Source organism: Cyanistes caeruleus, chromosome 15 (genome assembly GCF_971803275.1).
Source record: "Cyanistes caeruleus chromosome 15, bCyaCae1.hap1.1, whole genome shotgun sequence".
Taxonomy (NCBI): domain Eukaryota; kingdom Metazoa; phylum Chordata; class Aves; order Passeriformes; family Paridae; genus Cyanistes; species Cyanistes caeruleus.
The window spans coordinates 16,974,229-16,994,608 of NC_141715.1; the positions used below are offsets into that span (position 1 = coordinate 16,974,229).

The 20,380-nt window shown below is 54.5% G+C and overlaps 1 protein-coding gene across 3 annotated transcripts in view; it reads left to right on the plus strand.

Moving 5' to 3' along the window:
* Positions 1–20,380, plus strand: part of SIL1 (SIL1 nucleotide exchange factor) — a 104,869-nt gene that overhangs the window by 83,566 nt on the left and 923 nt on the right. For all 3 annotated transcript variants that reach the window (XM_086851756.1, XM_086851758.1, XM_086851759.1), the window contains 2 exons: positions 17,191–17,287; positions 19,242–19,406. In XM_086851756.1, coding sequence (XP_086707882.1) covers positions 17,191–17,287; positions 19,242–19,406 — 262 coding nt within the window. The remainder of the gene's footprint in view (positions 1–17,190; positions 17,288–19,241; positions 19,407–20,380) is intronic.

The window sequence follows — 20,380 nt, forward strand, 5'->3', positions numbered from 1 at the left end:
GCAAGGAGGGGAGCTCAGCCCTAGGGAGCAGGGCTGGCACCAGCCCGGGGGCTCCAGCTGGGGTGTCTGAGTCCACTGGGAGCAGCTCCAGTGTCTGTGCCAGGCACACACGCTGTCAAACCCAGCGCCTCGGGTGCCTCCGTGGGACAGCACAAAGTGTTTGCCCAGCTCCAGGTGTGAGGTGTGCTTGGCTTACATCTGGAATTAGAATATCCTGAGTTTGAGGGACTCACTGGGATCACCCTGTCCATCTCCTGGCCCTGCCCAGACCCCCCAGCAATCCCCCTGTGCATCCCTGTCCAAACGCTCCTGGAGCTCCGGCAGCCCCGGGGCCGTGCCCATTCCCTGGGAGCCTCTGGGGGAAGAACCTTTCCCTGCTCTCCATCCCAAACCTCCCCCTGCAGCGGCTCCCTCCTTCCCTGAGCTCTGCCCTCAGCTCCTCTGCTGCAGCTGAACCAGCCCAGTGCCCTCAGCCGCTCCTCGGGTGGTCCCTGCAGACCCTTCCCCAGCCCCGGCTCCCTCCTTTGGGCTCTGCAGCAGCTGCGGATCTCTCTGATCTTGTGGCACCCAAAACTGTCTCAGAGCTCAAGGTGAGGCTCCCCCAGCCCAGGACAGAGCAGGACAATCCCCTCCCTTGGCAATGCTGGGCCTGATGCCCCCTAAAAAGGAGGAAAGAAAAATCTAATAGATTTTTTTTTGCCCTAGAGCTCATTCCTGTGAATGAAGCCGAGATCTTCCCCTGCTCTTTTGCATCTCTCCGTGGCGAGGCTCCTGGTTCCTTGGGCTCAGCTGTCACAGAGGGGTTTGGGTGAGGCTGGTGGCTGTGCAGGTGGCAGTGGGTGCCTCTCCTGCAGCCCCACTGTCCTCCAGGTCTGAGGTAGCACTTCCCCACCCCAAACCTGTGCCAGGGACAGCAGAGAGCAGAACAAGGCATTTCTGCCCATCAAAGCCCAGCGGCCTGCCCAGTGGGACCCCATCAGTGGGGGAACAGCAGCTCCATCATTACCCAGTCACTCCTCAGAGCTTTCAATGAGGACTAAACAGAACAGCCCTGGCTTTCCAGAGCAGGCTTTATTCCTGCACTCTGTGATGCTGAAGGGCTGAAATGCAGGGGCCTCTCACCAGGAACCCCAGCAGAGCCTCCCCTGCTGCGGGGCTGGAGCGGAGCACGGGACATCCACAAGTGCCCGTGACTGATGGGTGGCTCTGGGGCTGTGCCTACAATATCCTGATTAACAATTAACATGATGGAACTGGGAAATACATCTCCTTCCTCACCCCACACCGACAGGTGAGGATGGATATATGTTGCCTGGTTGATTGCTGTGCCTTGTTAGAGCCTATTTAGGGTTGATTGAAAAGCAGAGGCTTTGTGTGAGGAGAGACCTTTCATCTCCTGGCAGAGCCAAGTGTGTTTCCCATCAGGAAGCGTTCCTTCTCTGCTGCTTATCTCTAACCCCCGCTTTAAACCTGAGCCTGGCGGAGACCAAAAGAAAGGCAGGATCAAAACAAAAATAATTGGGATCGCTGGCTTCCGTGGGCAGTCTGAAGCCGTTATTCCTACTTATCAGCTGGTTATTCCTCTATAACTCTTGCAAGAGACAATTCAGCATTTGCAGCATCTCCTTGATGAAAAGCACTCCAATGAAATAACCATGGCAACAGTTGCTGAGGGCTGGCGTGGCGAGGGACAGAGATGTGCTCTCCAAAGGACTCCGGGCCCAACTTCCCTGGCAAACGGCAGCAGGAGGTGATGTAGGGAGAGCTCTGAGTGCTGGCTGTCGTCCTGCTGGGGTCCCAGCTGTGCTGGGCATGCAGGCTGCCCCAGGGCACCCTGTTACAAGGAACATTCTGTTAATCGTGGGCATCTTCCCCTCCAGATGGAAGGAGAGCTCGTAACCTGAAAGCTGATGGGGGGAATCATGGGGACACTCCAGGAGGAAGGAAAGGCCAAGGAGAGAACCTCAGGGACAGACACCACCTGTGTTCCCAAAGCCATAGAGGATTTCCCAGGGTTTGGAAGCTCTAGGAAAGGTTGTGTCTCTCTGCTGTTGCTGCCAGAGACTGGTATTGATAACAAAAACTTGACATGTCTAATTTCAGAGCAGCTTCTTTTTCAACCAGCTCTAAGGCTGTGTTTGAAGCTCTTCAGGAGAGGGAACAGAGGTCACGTGGAGGAGTTTGGGCATTTGCCTTGAAGAGTTGGCCCTTGGTGCATGGCAGGAGCCAGCGGAGCCTGGACTGAGCATGGAGAGTTTGTGCCAAGGGTCCTTCACCCCTGGCTCGTGCTTTCCCCTTGCCCTGGGGTCTTCTAAGTGCTCACTGTTAGGAGCACCCATGTCCTGCTGCTCTCCAAATGCTCTGGTCATAATCTTGCCAGACCCCATAATCTGGGGGGCAGCTTATTTTAGGGGATGAAGGCTTCTCAAGTAGTTTTGTGGGCACGGTGGTGTTTCTGTTAGGCACTGTTCTCTCATTGTTGTCTTAGCTGCATGTTTAGCAGCCTGAAAAGTAAAAGGAGGAACGTTCAGCAGAAGAAAAGAGGAGCCTGCTGAAAAGCAGCATTTGTACAGATTTCTGAGAAAAGGGCAGTAAATACTCCACCTCTGCTTAATAATAATAATAATAGGCAGACTAAGTATCTCTAAAAATATAAAATAACGTGGGCCTATTTGGAATAGTCAACATCCTTATCAGCCTGGTGCCATCTCTGCAAACAAGTTTCACTAGAGATTCTGGGCATGATTTTCAATGGCTCAGAGCAGCTGTAGCTTCTTTGACTTCAGTGAAAAGTCTGAGTGCTTGGCACGGCAGCAAACCAAGCCTCTTCCTTTCTGCTTCAAATTGGGGCTTGATTCTAAGTGAGATGAATTTTCTCCTCCTGATAATTCTGTGCATCTGAAGTGATTACAGCTCTGCGTGAGTGCTCTTTTAGGAGATTTCAATGCAGCGTTTTCTTCCGTCTTAAAAAGGTTCCTTCAAGCCCTATGATGCTGGAGAAGGGGGGAAAAAATAAATCCTGGTGGAAGCCGTTACATCTTCCTATGCAGATGAGAGATTAAAACTTGTATTTTTATAAAACACTCACGGGGGCTAAATCGGAAAAGTTCTGTTGAGGCGAGCGGGTTTTGGCTGGTGGGAACGTGCTGCTAAATTCTTATCTGGCGATGGGGAGGCAGAGCAGGGAGTGGTATTATTTGGAGTTCTTAGAGAGTGAGCTTTAATGTTTGCTTAACTCCGCTAAAAATAGACGCCACCCTCTTTTCCTAATAGGCGGCATTTGTCACACTTGATTCATTTCCTCTCCCAAACCGAGCTCCTTCATGAATATTCATCTCTACTCCCCAGGAATCTGCCTGTCCTCACAAGTTGTACTCGCGGCCACCGCCGTAGCGATGCGAGCCAACCTTGGGGGGCTCCCGAGCTCCCGGCCCCATCCAGCAAAGCTCTCGGCTCTGCAGAAGCTAGCAGGGAGCTATCAGCAGCTGCCTGGGCTCTGCCTCCTCTCCGAGCCGTGATTGCTCCTTGTCCCCCTCGATGAGACCCTTAACGAGCCTCCCGTTCCTGTTGTCATAGCAGCGCCCGGCGCAGCCGAGTCTCTAATTGTGTGATGGGAGGATCGGCTCGGATGTTTCTCTAGTGGGGATTAGGCCAAAAGGTCCCCTCTGAACTGTGGGGAATGCGGCTTCCTTCAGAAGACGCTAAAACTTGGTAGTCAGAGGAGATTTCTGCCGAGGGAAGCTTTCCACAGGGAGAGCAGTCCTTACAGAGCTCTTCCATTCATGCTCTGCCGCCGCTTAGAGCAGAGGCAGCCAGCCAGAGATGCCAAGGGAGGATGTAAAACTTCCTCATTAAGGAAGTCTGTCAGTGCCTCAGACCTCCTAAACTCGGGGGTTCAGAGCATGTGGACGGTCCCTGCCTTTTGCTGCTGGACCGGGAGAAATCCGCTCCTGCCTGCTGAGAGCTGGGGAAGCAGGGATCCTCCTGCTCCTTCCTCTGGTGCCATTGCTCAGCACCACCAAGGAGATTTCCAGCCACCAGAAGAGTTTTATCGGAGTTTCTCTGGTGTTGTGGGTGAGAGATGTGCACGGCAGAAGGAATGAGCTCATCACACCTTTCCCCCTGCGAGCCCAGGAGCGGCTGCGTTGAGGCCATGGTTGGTTAAAGAGGGCACAAGAGGCAGAGCTGGGTGTTTGCTGCTCCACCCTGAGGAGTGATTCGTCAGCCAGGATGCTCTTTTTAACTGGTAGGGCCCGTGCAAGGCTCAGCATCCCTGTCCTGGCATGGAACAGCAGCACGGGGCTTGCCTGGAGCCGGAGGGCCAGTGGCTGGGTCATCCCCAGGGACGGTGCCTCATCTGCTGCTGGCTCAGCCTGGAGCCAGGAGGGGCTGCAAACAATTGACTGCTCCCAGTGCCAGGGGATGGGGATCAGCTGTGCCTGCTCCCAGGGCCCTCTCTTGGAATGCACAGATCCATCCCCTGTGCCTCTCACTGGGTTTATTCCACAGTGCTGAAATGGAGCCAGGATAATCCGTGACCAAAACACGAGTGGTGTTTTTAGAGAAGGAAAAGAGAAAAAATAAATCCTCACCCACCTCAATCTCTCCCCCAAAATTAAAAACTCCCCTGGCCAAGTCCTGCAAATGAGTTTTTGTTGTTTGTGCAGTGAGGAGCCAGATTTTTAAAGGCTGGCTTTCAATTTTACAGCCGTTTATTATAGGCATGAATAATTGCTGGCATAGTGCTACCACTGCTGTTGTTTGCTCTTAAGGTTGGGCCAATTACATGTGTAAGCCCTTGATTTACAAGCAAAAGCAGAACTAAAGGAGCTTTGTGGCCTACATTTCAAGAATGAGTGATGTGTCCATGGTCAGCTGTGGGTTCCCAGATTTGTTCTGTGAAACACAGAGGTCTGTGGCCATGAATGTGTGGCCCAGATTGTCCGAGGTGTCGTGTGACACGGGCTGTCACAGCACAGCGTGAAGGACACGGCCAGGGAGCAGCGTGTGAGGCTCGGGAAGCTGCCCAGATTCATCCCATGGCAGGAATGCTGGAAGGTTGTGCTGCATTTGGAGAATTCACAGGGAGCACACAGAAAAGAGAGGGAATCGGAGCTGAACGTAACAGTTCTGCAAGATGGGCTTCAGCAAAGTCCTGTTTTCCAACATGAGAACTGGTCTATCTCCAGCTCCTGCTGTCCAGTCAGCCCCCCTGGAGAGGAGGATCCCAGAATCCCAGAATGGTTTGGGTGAGAAGGGACCTTAAAGCCCATCCCCATTCCACCCCTGCCATGGCAGGGACACCTCCCACCATCCCAGGCTGCTCCAAACCCCATCCAGCCTGACCTTGGGCACTGCCAGGGATCCAGGGGCAGCCCCAGCTGCTCTGGGCACCCTGTGCAAAGGTCTCATTTTCTTCCCAATATCCCATCCAACCCTTCCTCTCTCAGTGGGAAGCCATTGCCCCTTGTCCTGTCACTCCAGGCCCTTGTCCAAAGTCCCTCTCCAGTTTTCCTGGAGCCCTCTAGGCACTGGAAAGGGCTCTGAGGTTTCCTCAGAGCATTCAGTTTTCCACTCCACCTCTTTCTGCTTATCTCCAGAGCAGAGGTGAGCCCATGGAATAGCTGCTATCCCTTGTGGAACTTAAAAATGGCTGATTGAAACCAGAGGGGTTTTTCTTGCTTTTGCACAACAGGCAGAGAGTGGGGAGGGGGTAGGTCAGTGTGATGACTGTTTCTCCATGGGGTGATGGTTTCCAGACATCCACCACAACCGCTGTGACCTGGACTCTGCATTGCCCAGCGTGGGGAAGGTGTCACCGTGGGGCAAGCTGGGCAGCCAGCCCAGTGTGAGGGAGGGTGAGGAGCTGTGCTCATGCTTCCTGGCCTGGTGTCCTTGCTGCTGGGGGAGCAGGAAGGGCAGGATGTGAGGAAGGGCAGGAGCAGGCAGGATGTCTATGGACGCTGATGTCATTGTCACAAATCAGTCGTGGATGTTGTCAGCAGGAGGCAGCGGCAGCTGGGCTTGGGCAGGGGCCAGCGTGTCACACCCCAGGGCTGGCCAGAGGAGCACAATGCACTCATGTCCTTACTCATCACACAGCAGGTGGCTTCTCATCCCTCTCCTGCAGGGTTTGTGTGGTCAGTTGGAGACCAGGGCCACCCCCCTGCTGTGCAGGGCCTGGGCTCAGTCTGAGTCCTGCTGGTGGAGCTCAGGATCAGGCTCAGTCTGAGTCCTGCTGGTGGAGCTGGGCACGGAGATTCTCTGCCCCAGCTTGGCACAGGCTGCTCCCACGTGGAGTCATGGACATCCATCCAGGCAGGAGGCACTGGTGCAGGACCAGTGGTTTCTGAAGTGATTTCCTGAAACTTCTGAAGGCAGAGGCAGTAGCTGGTCCCCCCCAGGGCTGGCAGGCCCTGGGGGGCAGCAGAGCCATGGGGAGGCACAGCCAGATTTGTTTACAAGGCTGCAGTCGGCCGGGCTTTTACATCCCAGCAATTACTGGCAAGCCTTGGCTCCTCCTGCGCCTTGGCAGCACATGTGTGAACTCCTGGTTGTGCCACCTCCCCGTCCTCTCCTCGCGGAGTCTAGCAGTGGGAAGTGCTCATCGCAGCTCACATTTGCCTGGCGTATGTCTTTCCACAGTTCCAGAGTGTGGAATGAATTGAACTCGCTTCCTCCTTCACCTTCGCGCTCAAGCTGTTCCTGGATGCAGCCCCGCTTCCACAGCTCAGCTCTCGGAGCTTTCTTCCGCCCTGGGGATGGAGCCCTTCTCTCCTGCCTGGCAGAACCTGCCTGGATGCTCCCCCTTGCAGAGATGTTGTTCATCTCACCATCTTTTGGGCTTTTCCTACCCTTTCCTTGCCAGGCTGAGGCTCTCTGTCCACTCCCTCCTCAGTTGTGGCAAAGGAGGCTTTTTGTCTTTGCCTTCAGGGTCATTAAATCTTAATTAGCACGTTCTTTGTCAAGGTATCTGCTCTCTCCATCCATCAGTGATGCAGGGCACTCTGCTGACATTCTCTTCCTCCTGCATAATTATCTTATTCCACTGCATCTTTTATGCAGAATCTTCCCTTCTGGAAGTGCTCCTCTCCCTGCTCCCACTCTTCCTGAGTGCCCAGTTCAGCTCTGGTACCTGCCATGGCTTTTGTTCCTTATACCTACGTATGAATTCTCTGCGTTATTCCCGTTTTTTATCAACTACCTTGATCATTTTGGCTCTTTGAGAGCTTGATTCAGGCATTTGTCAGTGTTTCCTTCTCCCTCTGTCTGAAGATGGGATCTGTGTCAGCTTCAGTGTGGAACTACATGAATGTCCACCTGGGCTGGCTTTCCAGGCTCCCTCTCCAGCCAGGGACAGGCAATCCTCCAAGTGGCAAATCATTCTAGCTAAGGCAGGAGTCAAAGGCAGCCCCATCTCCCGTGAGACAGAGCATCTTTCTGCTCACTGCTGCTGACCTTGAATTCCTCAGATGCTTTTCAGAACAGATGCAGCCCCCTTCAGAGTGACCCTAAAGCCCTGGGCAGTGGATTTGCCTCTCTGGGTTATTCCCAGAGACTAAAACAGACACAGGGTCTCCAGGGATGTGCAGACCAGAGGTCAGGACATGTTACTGAGGGAGCCCAGGCAGCTTTTGTAGGCTGGATATCTTAATTGTAGCTGTCTGGTGTTAACAGAGATGAATCTGGCGCTTGAAAAGGTTTGGGGAAATGTTTTCTTCTTAATTTGTATTTAGGAAATGTAAAGGTATATAGTGAAAGTTTAAAAACCGACAGCAACAGTAATAACAGTAATTATAGGTGGGCACAATTTTCTTTTATCTTTTAACTGAAGCTGCTAGAAAAAAATGACTGCTGTGCTGATACTTGGCAGGGACACTGATGTGAGTACCCACTTGTTTCCGAAAAACGCGGTGGGATTTTTAATGACCATCAACAGCACAACCTTGATTTTTAAATGTCATCCTAAATGTAGCAGTTACAGCCTCCTCTGCCGTGGCATGTGGGTGGGTGAGTAGGGATGAATCAGATAGCAGAAAGAATTGCTGGTGCTTTCTGTGGCTCCCAAGTTTTCCTCGAGGGCTTCCCAGGCAGGAACTGGCTGGAATTGTCCATGGGTTGTGTTGTAGTTCCCGGTCCCGTGGCATCTCCTGCTGTTGCTCTGTTAATCAGTGATTATGTTGTTTGACATAGAATGAGTTAATAAGGTTTCTTCAGGAGCTGGTATTCCACAGGATACCCTGTTTATCAAAACAAGATAAATGGAAAAAAGGTTTCCTAGCTTTTGCAGATGCAGCTTTTCCATTCTCTCTCTGGCTGGAAACATTCCCCAGGCTTCGCTTTCGGAGGTGAAATCTGTGCTTGGCATTTGCAAGATGGTGATTTGCTTTTGTAAATGGAGCAAAGTCTTGGTTTTGAGTCATGACTCAGTGAAACAAACCTGCTTTTAGCGACTGAAGCGATTCTAATAGCACCATGAAACCCGGTGGGACCGGGAAGAGCCGGAGCAGCGCTACAGTGGGGGGATCCAGCCTCTTCCCTGGCCTGCCAAGGAGCGGGAATGAGGCTGGGCAGGGATGATCGGAGCTTGAAGAGCATCCCCTCCCGGCCGGGGACCCGGGGCAGGCGGGCCGGGATGAGGCTGGGCAGGGATGAGCGGAGCCGAGGGGAGGCTCTGCCTGCCCGGGGACAGGAGCTGCGAGCAGATGGCAGGGTTAAAATAGGACAGAGCTGCGGCGAGCTGCTGCTGCAGGGAGAGGAGTGAGATGCCTGTTCTCACACTTGGCTCTGAGGCTCGGGAAGAGCTGCGGAGTGCCTGCGCTCCGCCGGCATTCCCTGCAGGAACGCGCCAGGCAAAGGCGTCCTCGGTTCCTGATATTATTAGCACTTGTCTTAAAGAAAAATCAGCTCAAATGAGCAAGCAAACAAACAAAGCGAGTAACAATGGAAGGGCTCAGCCTCGGGCCCCCTTCAGCATCTCTCAGGATGATTAGTGGGATGTGTCACATCGGCACCGGAGAGCGGGAGCGTTCCGAGCCGAGGCTCTTCTGCTGGTGCTTTCAGACAGCTTTTTGCAGTGTTTTCATCTCACCTAAGGCGTGTGAATAGGTTTTGTTGAAATATCCGAGTGACTCGGCGTGCCTGGAATGATGCCCAGAGCGATTCAGCAAGCGAAGGGGGAGAATTCTGCACAAAGCTGCCCCACTGCGGGCTCCGGCACCAGGAAAGGGCTGGGAGGGACCTTGGATGTTCTGCCACAGTCCTGGGCCACTGGGACCTGGAGGCGGGCAGGGAACAGGAATGTGAGGAAGAGGAGGAGCAGGGAGGCAGGAGCCAGCACTCTCACCCTGACGCGGCTGCCGACGCTCCTGGGAGCTCTTCAGTCTCCCTGTCTATAAATCAGGAGGTGCTTTGAAGGCTCTGTGATGAACAACACGGGATGAGCTAGAGGCCGTGGTATTAATCCTGAACTATTGTTCTTTCTTGCTGTGTTGGGATTTTTTAAAAAAGAAATCAACACAATTTTTGGGGGCTCTGGCTAAAGCGGCACAGAAATAAATGAGTTCTGCTCACACTCAGAGAGCATCTCCTCATTTTTATTAATGTGGCCTCTGATGAAGCACAGCCCATCCCTCGGCACCGATCCATGTCTCACCTACAGTAAATACCAGGCTTTCAGGAATCCATGGGGAGTGTTCTGTAAGTGTGGCACACAGAGCCATAAGGTTGATTTACCCTCAGAAACAAAGCATCACTTTGGGTGATTGAGCACTGGGGATTTCCTGGGATGCCTTTCCCGTGCACTGTGGAGCCCTTGCCTGTACCTACCTGGGAGGGTCAATCGTTCACCATGCTGAGCTGGAAGAGAGCTCACACTGTTCCCACTGCAGGTGGGACATGGGTCACCTACAGCCCTTGTGTCACACAGGGGTGACAAACCCTCAGAGTGGCCTGAATGGCCACTTCACCAGTGGAACAGAGCAGTCAGGCTGACCTCGACAGTGCTGACGTGGGGATGGCAATCGTCCTGAAATCCCCCAACCCTTTGCATTTTATCCTAAAATAATCTGTGGGTTGTTGATTAAACCCACAGAAGCTGAGCTGTCATCTCAGGCTCTTGAAGCTGTACCCTGCCCTTGCCCTGGTGTCTGTGGGAGCTCCAGGTGCAAATCCCTTCTGGAGCAGCCCAGAGAGGCTCAGGGACAGCGCCGGTGTCCCCAGAGCCAGGGGCTCGTGCTGGCACGGAAATACAGCTCAGAGCTGGCAGAGCCAAGGCCAGCAGAAAAGGGCTCTGGGGTTGTCCTTGGAGGCCTCAGTCCTGCTGGGGCAGTGAAATTCCTGCCTGGGCTCGCTCTGGGGCTGTGTGTGATCTCCTCTCTGTTCTTCTGGGACCATTTTTTCCTACAGCTATAAATAGAGCCAGTCAGTTTGTTGTGTGTGTTCAGCAGAACAATCTGGTGTGATTGGTTTTGTTCTGGCACCTGAGATTTTACTGCCAGAGTCGGTATTCACTCTGCTCTGCTCCCTAGAGAGGTGAGGAAGAGGAGGGGACTCGACTCAGTCCCTGTGTTCTCAGTGCTTTCTCCACGCTTTGGGCAACTCCTGGATTCTGCTGACTCCCACAAGTGCCCCAGCTCCTGCATCCCACACCTGGAATGCTGGGTCCCAGCTGCAGGGGCTTTCTGCAGCCCTGCGAGGTGTCTTGCTGCAGCAGATTTGTTATTCTGTATTTTTATTTAATTACTTACTTTTACAGCTCTTTGCATAAATCTAATTATCCATCTGTTACGCCGCGTTAGGGCAGCGCAGCTCCTCGGATTCCTTCCTGTTCTAAACACTAAACTTGCCCTGTCTGGGCTCAGCTGAGCTGGGTCTCCTCCCTGCAGGGCTCCCAGTGGCTCCTGGGCACACCAAGCTCTGTGTTGTGACCGCAAAGGGCCGGGAGCTCACACCAGGTAATTCCCACTTCCATGGTGTGGCAGGGAGCAGAGCGTTCCCAGATAAAGCCGATGTCACCGGGATCTTACAGCCCTCCTGCTTCCAGAGGGGACACTGGAGGGCTCACAAGAAGCTCCCTCTCTCTTGCCTGGGACACAGACAGGTTGTTGGAAGCCAAGCCAAGGTTCCCCCAGCTTTTCCCAGGTGCCTTCCCCGCTGGGAATGATTCCTGGGATGATTCACGCTGCCGGGTTTGAGGATCACGTTGCCCGTCGGAATCGCAGAGTCACGTACTCCGCTCCAATTTATTCTCTGCAGTCCTGTTCTCCTCTTAGCAGCAAATACTCTGTAACCTAATTGCTCACTAAAGGCCATGCTGTGTCCCTGGAATCCGGGATGTCACCGGCAGCCGTGCTGCTCTCCCAGGGATGCCGCTGCTCCCCCGCCACGGCGCCAGCGCCTGGCTTGGCAGAAAGTGAGAAGGCAGCGTTGCATTGAAGTGGAGATTTTCATCTTCTTGGGGATTTTTTTTTATATCTCTCCTATATTCTGGGCTTTTGAACATCTAACACCGCTTTTATGCTTCACATCTTTCATATGAAATTGTTGTATTGTGTTGCCTATTGAAACCTAGTTTTCCTTTTGTCAGGTTTTCCCCCCTTACCCCTGCTTTCTTCTGCGCTGTATTTTGATCGGTGTAACTACTCAGGGCTCCATTTTTCTGGGAGGTTTTTAATCTCCTTAAGTCGTAGCTCTGAAGGCTTTTGTCTGTGATAAGCTCAGGTCTGAGCTGGTGCTTGGAGAAGAGGATTTTTAGGCCAGTTCTACTGCATGCAGCCCTTGGGGGAGGCTTTGGGGGTGGCTGTGCCTCATCCCTCCTCCTTCTCCCTCCAATAGTCACAGGCAGCCTTGGTGGCAGTGGGGTTGTTTTGTTATTATCCTGTATCTCACAGTGTGCATGCAAATGTCCTTTTCCATGGCTGGGGACTGGGGAAAGCCTCGGTTAACTCTGTTTTGTGTCATTTACTGGCAGAGCCAGGGGGTCCTTTTGGAGAAGGAGGAGGCTGCAGGGCTGTTGATACCGAGATGTCCCAGTTACCCTCCTCTGAAGAAGGAAGCTAGGAAGTTTGGAAGGAGATGTGGATACCTGGGAAGTCATGGATTCGGAGCCATCTGGCTCACTGCAGCTGCTCCATGGTCAATTCCCACAGGGACAGTTCATAGCCAGAGCTTGGAGTGCAGGAGGAAACCGTGTTCTCCTTATGTGTCGCTTCTCACTCGAACTGTTTTAATGCTTTTATTCTTTTTATTCTTAAACCTGCAATCTGAAATTCACTCGTGCAGGTATTAACAAGCTGCTGATCACCCTGCCTCTCTTTTCTGCCCTTGTTCAGAGTCTCAGATTTACAGCTCTAGTTCAGGCTGGAATTACTGACACTGTAATGATCTGTTTTATCTCTCTATCTATTATTTGTCAAATAATTTTAACATGACTGTGCTTACAAGTGCTGTCAGATATCCTCCAAACAGAGAGGAAGATGAGAAGTCATTGGCCTTTTCAAGTGTGACCCTGGTCGTGTTGCTTTGTTTCCAGGACTCAACAAAAATGACCTTTCCCATTGCCTGTCAAGTTGTGACCCAGGTGTGAGGGTTTGAGAGCCCCAGGAGCCAGACAAGGCACATTTCAGTCCTGCTGGTTTGCTCTTGTTTTCTCCATTAACAGATACTGGGCTGAAAACCGGGGAGGGGAAGGGAAAGAGGTTGAGGGCAAGGTAAGCAATGCTGCCTCGCTGCCTGTTTCTGATCCTCAGGTTACAGCACAAGCTAAATAGACTACACTAAATTTTTTAGGCTGTTTTCACAGACTTACAGACTTTGATCCCCAGCTTTGATTTCCCAGGCGGCACCTGGGAAATCAGAACCAGCAGAGCTCTGGTTCTGAGCAGAGGAGAGACCCATTAAGCCTGGTGATTATCATGCCTTTGCACCAGCAGCGGGGCTTTCATCAGAGCTGAGCTCTGCAGCCTGGGCCCCTGTGCCAGGGAGGTGCCAGGGCAGGAGGAGCGCTGTGCCAGCGCCCAGGCAGGGGCAGCCCCTCCAGCCCACTCCCTTCCACACCTCTGCTTGCTCCTTCCCCACCTGGCTTCAGCAGCATGCCCAGGAGAGGAGGTGACCCTTTCTTTCCCAAGGTCTCATGCAGTTTCTGCAGCAAGCAGGCCATGAAATAAATATTCTGCATGTGTCCTTGTCAGAGCAGTAGAGATGAGGGCATTTGCCTGCCTGCCCTGCTCTGTGCCTCCAAGTCTCCCTCTGCACCACTTGGCTTGCTTTCTTTCTTTTTTTTTTTTTTTAATTTAAATCTAATTTTGCTGCCTTATTGTAAGTTCCCACCTAACTCCAGAGCTGCTGTCGCCTCAGGGCTGTGTTGCCGCTTTTCAGTCTTCCCACACCCATCGCATGTGCAGTCTGCAAAAACTTTGAGAAGTCTCTCCTAAATTTGTGCACTTGGGGTCGTCCTAGGAGGAGTGGAACAGGGGGAGCTCTTCAAGAACCCCTTCATCTGCAAAGTGGGAGCTGCTTCCATGCCGTGAGTTGTCAGTGGCAATGGCACAGAGTGCTGGCAGCATGGCTGGGAGGCACAAGGAGCTCAGATGTGCAGGGAGAGGATCTGGAGGGGATCTGGAGGGGATGTGCTGTGACCCCACAGCCAGGCTGGGCCCCCCTGGATAATCTGGGGCTGTTTAGCACACAGGGGTCTCTTTTGGGAAGCTGCGTGGGGCTTGTGTTGCGTCCCTGTTCCTCACCCGGGACAGGGGCTGGTCAATCCCATCAGTGCAGCACACCCGAATCTGTGCCACCACTGCAGCATTATGGGATGTCACCATAGGCTGGCCCAGCCTCAGACTCCTTTTTCAGTGAATTTTGTTGCAGGTGCCACCATCCTGTCTCCATTAGCAGATTAGCACAGTTGAATTTCCCATGCGAGCGCTCCACAGTCTGTCTCATTGTGTTTATTTTGTTCAGGCTGCTTTTCCCTGGGCTTGACAGTGTAATTTGTACAGATCTCTGCTGAGTTTTCCAAACCTTCAAAAGAGCTTTTTTGTTAGCTTGAAACCAGGGCCATTGATAGCAGAGAAAGAGCAACAGGAGCATTGAGAAGCGAGCGGCACACCCACCAGCCTGGAAGGCTCCCTCACCTCCAGAGCTGCTCCTTGGCAAAAGCTCCATGGTTCAGAGATTTTAATTAGATCAAATCCTCCAGGTGACCAGCCAAGCATTGAAGGCATACCAATTTCTCAGTTGTGTCTCTTGCTGTAAGAGTTTTTATTATTTATTTTAGAGAGATGTGACAAAAGAGCTTGGATATCCCAAATGTGCCATTCTCCTTGAATGGCACCAGGAGGTCCCCAGCCCAGGGGATTGTCCTTTCAGTGCACTTTTACTCAGCAAAGTGCCTTCCTGCAAGCTGCTCCTGCACCTGCCCTGGTCTCTATTGCCCAGAGGGACTTGCACGTGAAACGGGATCGGATTTTTGGACCACTTGCTGTTGGGGCCATGGCTGTGGCTGCAGGTTGGGCTGGAGTTGAATGAGAGCCCTGGTTGTGAGCTGGGGCAAGTGGCCTTGGGCCCAGGAGTGGCCTGGGGACAGCTGAAGTTTTAGGGCTTGTGCTGTTTGCCCCTTCTGACTGCCCAGATCCGTGCCCAGCCCGTTCAGAGATGCCATCGATGGCTCAACATACTGGGGTGGAAAATCGCATCCTGTTTTTGCAGGAGGAGGCTCTGCTGCCCTTCCTGGCATGGGGAGGCTGGGGATGGACAGGGTAGATGTGTCAGGTCCCAGCTGACCCAGCAGAAGCTGGTTTGCTTTCAGGGATGCTGTGGGGCTGGTACATGGGGGTCTGAGAATTGCTCTGCCAAAATCTAATCTGCAGGAGGATCCCGGAGCTCCTGGGTTTGTTCTTTCTCCCTCCTGCCCTGTCTGGGCAGCTGACAGATGCCCCCACCTCGGCAGGGTGCCTGTGCCATGGCTGTGCCTGGATGTCTCTGCAGCAGGCGGGTGAGGAAGGAGAAATCAAAGGTGGCTTTCAGCAAACCCCCTTTTCCTCCCCTGAGGTATTGCCAGCTGGGAAGCCCCACACCAGATCTGCTCTGAACCATGGTTTTAACTCCAAGCTGCTGCTTGCCCAGCTCCATTTGTCTCTGATTTTGTTTCTTTATGACCCTGCCTGCCTCTGTCTGTCTTATTTCAGGGAGGGGCTGGGCCGTGGCTGCTTGTCTTGGTTTGAAAATGCCAGGTGTCTGCTAAGGAAGGCAGAAACCTCTCCCCCAAAAAATAAAAATGTAAACTACCCCTCTCCCCTTCAAAATATTATAATCTTGAAATCCAGGTGCTCTCAGGCAAAAATATGGAAATAGGAATAACAGTTCTTTACTAAGGAAATTAAAATAAAAATGCAGTAGTACTAAAAAGAAAACCAACAAAAACCAACCCCCTGACAGAGTCAGAACCTGACAGCTGTTGGGCAGGGTGTTGGGAGCACTTTGGTTAAATGGTGGCTGCAGTCCCTGCAGTGTCAGGTGTGGTGCTGCTGGAGCAGAGATCCCATGGAAGGGTGTAGGTTTCCTCTGAAGGTCCAGTGCTGTAGCTGGGTCTGTTTTTCCTCTGGGATCCAGTGGAGAACGGCTGCCTGCGGTGTTCCGAGTCTCAGATTGTGTCCAGGTGGGAATGCTTGGCTCCTCCCCTGGGTGGAGCATCTCCCAGTGGGATGATGTCATTTTATCAGTCCTGCAGCCAGACTCGAGGGCCCATTGACAGAGGGGATCCCCCGGAGGGAGGATGGGTGGTGGGGGAGATGAAGAGCAATGCCACAGCTGCTGACAGAACACAGGTTTTGGTTACATCTCGCACTGCAACCCAAGCGCTGCTGCAGCAGCTCCCTGGGAGCAGTGAGAGCTGTGGCTGAGGTGCTGCAGCAGGGGCAGGGACCTCTGGCATAGGGCAATTGTGGCTCAGACAGCTGGCACGCTGAGCCCTGACTGCGAAAGCCCTGCCAAGGAGGGAGCCTGGAGCCTCCAACACTTCCACTGCCTTCCCAGGCACGTCAGAAGTGGGCTTGCAATGTGCCAGCATGGATGGGGGCATGGTCTGTCTGTGTGTCTGTGTGTCTGTCTGTCCCTGGGCAGCTGCTGGCATCCTGATCTGAGGTTTCAGCCTGTCCTGGCAGGCAGAAGGGTGCATTTATCCACAGTAGTCCTTGGAGAGGAGCTCTTGCTGTGGGAGGTGTGTGGGTGATCAGCACGCTCGCAGCAAGTGAGGGGAGGGGGAAGCAGGAACTGGAATATGGAGGCTGCTCAGGAGTGGGTGTGATGTGGAGTGAGAGGATTCATGGAGCCACAGGGGAGGGCTCCTTGCCAGGGGAAGCCAGGTGGGATGGGGGGTGTGGTGGGAAGGCCCAGGTGACCCAGTGTGCCCTCCCCACCCCTGCTGCCTTCACTTCAGGGGTGTTTGAGGTGGCTGCAGGGTTTGTACCTTCTCCAAAACCATGAGCCAGGACTGGTGGGACCTGGGGGATTTTCTTTTGGATCAGGCTGTTCATGTCCACTGTGGGGTGGAAATAGAATTAAATAGAATCATTGAAGTTGGAAAACCCCTCCCAGCCCATGGAGTCCCAGCTGTGCCCCATCCCCACCCTGTCCCCAGCCCAGAGCACTCAGTGCCACCTCCAGCCCTTCCTGGGACACCTCCAGGGATGGGCACTCCAAACCTCCCTGGGCAGTTCCAATCCCTGAGCTCCCTTTCCATGGGGAAATTCCTGCTGCTGTCCACCCTGAGCCTCCCCTGGCCCAGCCTGAGGCCGTTCCCTCTCCTCCTGTCCCTGTTCCCTGGCAGCACAGCCCGACCCCCCGGCTGTCCCCTCCTGGCAGGGACTTGTGCAGAGCCAGAAGGGCCCCCTGAGCCTCCTTTTCTCCAGGCTGAGCCCCTTTCCAGCTCCCTCAGCCCCTCCTGGGGCTCCAGCCCCTTCCCAGCTCCGTTCCCTGCCCTGGACACGCTCCAGCCCCTCCAGGGCTCTCTGGCCATGAGGGACCAGAACTGGACACAGCCCTCAGGGGCCTCAGCAGGGCCAGCACAGGGGACGGGCACTGTCCTGGCCCTGCTGCCACCCCAGGGCTGGCACAAGCCGGAGCAGGGTCCCTCCCTCCTTGCCCTGCCCCTCTCCATTGGTGACCTGCCTTTTGCTTTCATCCCTGCAGCAACCCCAGAGTGCAGATTGAAGCCATCGAGGGTGGTGCCCTGCAGAAGCTCCTGGTTATCCTGGCCACAGAACAGCCCCTGGCTGTCAGGAAGAAGGTGAGGAGTGGGGCTGCGCCTCTGGGTTTGTGCTGAGTTCTGCAAAAACACCTCCAGGATATCAGGGACATCTGAAGAGTGTGGGACCCCCTCTGCTCCCCTCGCTGGCTGGGTTTCACTCCCAGGGGAGCAGGAGGGGGGGCCCTGGATGCCAAACCAGCCCAGCAGCACTGGAGCCCTCACCCCCCTGCCTCTGGGGGTGACCCCCAGTGCCCACAGTGGCTCTCACGGGCACAGGGCTGCAGCTCCTGGGGGCACAGCGAGGGTCCCTGTGGCAGCACAGCCATCACAGGCTGACAAACACAGGAGCTGACGTTTGGAGGAGCTAATTGCTGCAGCCAGCCCCGTGTCCTGCCTTTGGCAGAGGCTTTGGAACAAGGAGCAGCACCGAGAGCCCCCAGCCAAATGTGCAGCGCTGTCCATCGGGCTGGGGGCTTCCTTGCCCTCTCCCCCCCTCTCTCCCTGCCTTCCCTGCTGTATTCCCTGGAGCATGAGATCCCATTACCTTCACTTTGGCCTGTGGTGCCACCTCTGTAACATCACCTGGCTGCTCCCAAGCCCCCAGCCCTGTTTCCCACAGGAACCTCCTGCACGAGGGGTCTGGCACGGTGGGGGGACTGCTGGCTCTTCCATTCACCTGTAATGAGCTCCTTAAAATGTGTTCCCCTTTAACTCTCTGGTGAGAGTCCTCCAGCAAGTGAAAGGCACAGGAGAAGGCTGTGGAACCCTCTTGCATTTGGCCATGGATGTGAGATCCCACTGGATACTCCAGGCTCAGAAACTCCTCCCAGGAGTGCCTGTGGCTCAACCTTTAGCTCCTTTTGGGCTGGGGAGGGATGGCTGGACGTGCAGGGGCTCTCACAGCACTGCAGTGAATCCTTTACAGTGAATCTGAGTGCACCGTGCTGGCAGCCCCTGGAGAAGGGAGAGGGGTGCGCTCAGAATTGCCCACTCCACACACAGCTGTACAAGACCCTCCAAGGGCTGAACCCTCTTTTCCAGGAGGTCAGAGGTTTTCATTTCCAGCTCCTGTGCTGTGTACAGTGTCCTGTGTGTCCAGACTGGATCCCCAGGGCAGCCCCAGTCCCTTCCTGCACAGGGCAGCAGCCCCAGGCTCCTGCTGCCGTGGATTTTCCGCCCCGGTGCTCAGAGCCCTGCACGGCAGCGAGGCCAAAAGTGCATTCCTTCCCTCCGCCTTCCTCTGGTCCATGATTAAAAAGGGAGACAGCAGCATCAAAAATGCACCAGCAGCAACGCGGAGAATGGAAATAGGAAGGAATGGGAGCGGGGAGGACGCGGCTGTCAGCTCAGATCTGTCCGTGTGGAGCGGGCACGGCCCAGCCCGTGTGTGAGGAACCCGGTGTGTGCCCTGCTCCAGGCCAGCCTGTGCCACCACAGCTGCCAGAGCCACCCAGGCTGGTCCCCAGTTGTCCCCTGGCTCCAAGCCAAGCCCCGGGCTCCGCTGGCTGCTGGCTGTTGGCACGTGGGGCTGCACCCTGCCAGGACCTGGGTGCTGGGGGACATCGTGGCCTTGTCCCCTGACTGTGCAGGTGTGGGGACATCACCCCTGACATCCAGACCATTCATAGGGGTCAGGCTGTGCTGGGTGGTGCTGGACACTCCTCACCCCATCCTGTGGGCTCGGTGCCTGTGTGGTGGTGAGCAGGGGGAACTGATGGGGTTGGGTCTGTCAGGGGCTGCCCCAGTGACAGCCCAGCCTGGGTTTGGATGGAAGCACCCAAGGTCTGGCAGCCTTACAGTGCTGGGGAGGGTTGGGATTGCAAACAGGACTGCTGGACATGTCCCTCAGCAAGGAGAGGTTGGGATGCATTCTCCATGGAGCTCTGCAGATGGGCTGGGCATTTCTGCTGTCCCCACTACTGCCATGAAGAGGGGCTGTGCCACATGGGGTGGCCATGGCTACCGTCCTCATTGGCCTCTCTCTCTCCACCAGGCTCTCTTTGCTCTGTCCTCCATGCTGAGGCACTTCCCCTATGCCCAGCAGCAGTTCCTCAAGCTGGGCGGCCTCCAGGTGCTCAGGAGCCTCTTCAGGCAGAAGGGGATGGAGCCCCTCCACGTCCGTGTGGTGACGCTGCTCTACGACCTCATCATGGAGAAGGTGAGAGCTGGGATGGCACCTGGGCAGACACTCCCACCTTCACCCCCAAACCCAGCCAGGCCTGAACATCCTCACGGGACGAGGATGAGGAGGAACCAGCCCAGCATCAGTGGGGATGAGTCCCCTGCAGCCCCTTGCCCAACACCACACGAGTGCCTGGGGGAGCCCAGAGAAGCTGAAACCTTTGTTTGCCTTCAAGCCAGTGCCACCATTCCCTCCCAAGGGTGTTTAAACAGCAGGACACGAGTAGGGAATGCTGGCCTTGGGCTGTGGTGCCCAGCCAAGGCCAGGGGACAGGCCAGCCCTGCTGTGTCCCTTTGCCTGCTGCACGTCCCTCGCTGGAGCCCAGCCCGCCACATTCTCCGTTTTATTTTCAAATACCCTGGATTACTGCTGTAAGTGTCAGTTTAAAGCCTGTCTTTCCTTGCCATGGCTTGTTGTTCAGTCTGTGCATTTCCCTGACTCCAGAGAATGGGAATTAAATCCACTCTGGCTCAGTTTATGGCCAATTTGCCCTGCGGATTATGGCTGCTCTAATACCTGGGTTGCAGGCACGGCAGAGCAGCACCTCTCTGTTAAATCACTTATTGTCCAGGAGACTTTGTAAAGGTGCAAATTATTTTAGCAGGTCTGAAATCTTATCAGGTGCTGACTCTAACATGATCCTGTCAGCTCTGTGGGAAAGGAGCAGACAAGGGCATTTTGACTCTACCCATTCCCATTCGATCCTGCTGCTCATTTCCAGCTGCCCCCTCTGGCAGCCCCATCTGGTCCCTCCTCTGTGGGTCTGGGGCAGGCACAGCCTGGCAGATCCCTGGGTTTGTGTTAAAACAATGATTGGGAGTGCTGTACCCTGGGTGCTGGGGGCTGCTCTGAGCTGCCTTGGCAGGTTTGGGATGGGCTGGGTGATGTTCAGGTGGGTTGGTTTGGAATAATAAACCACCCTGGCAGCTCTCAGTGTTGAACAGGAGTCA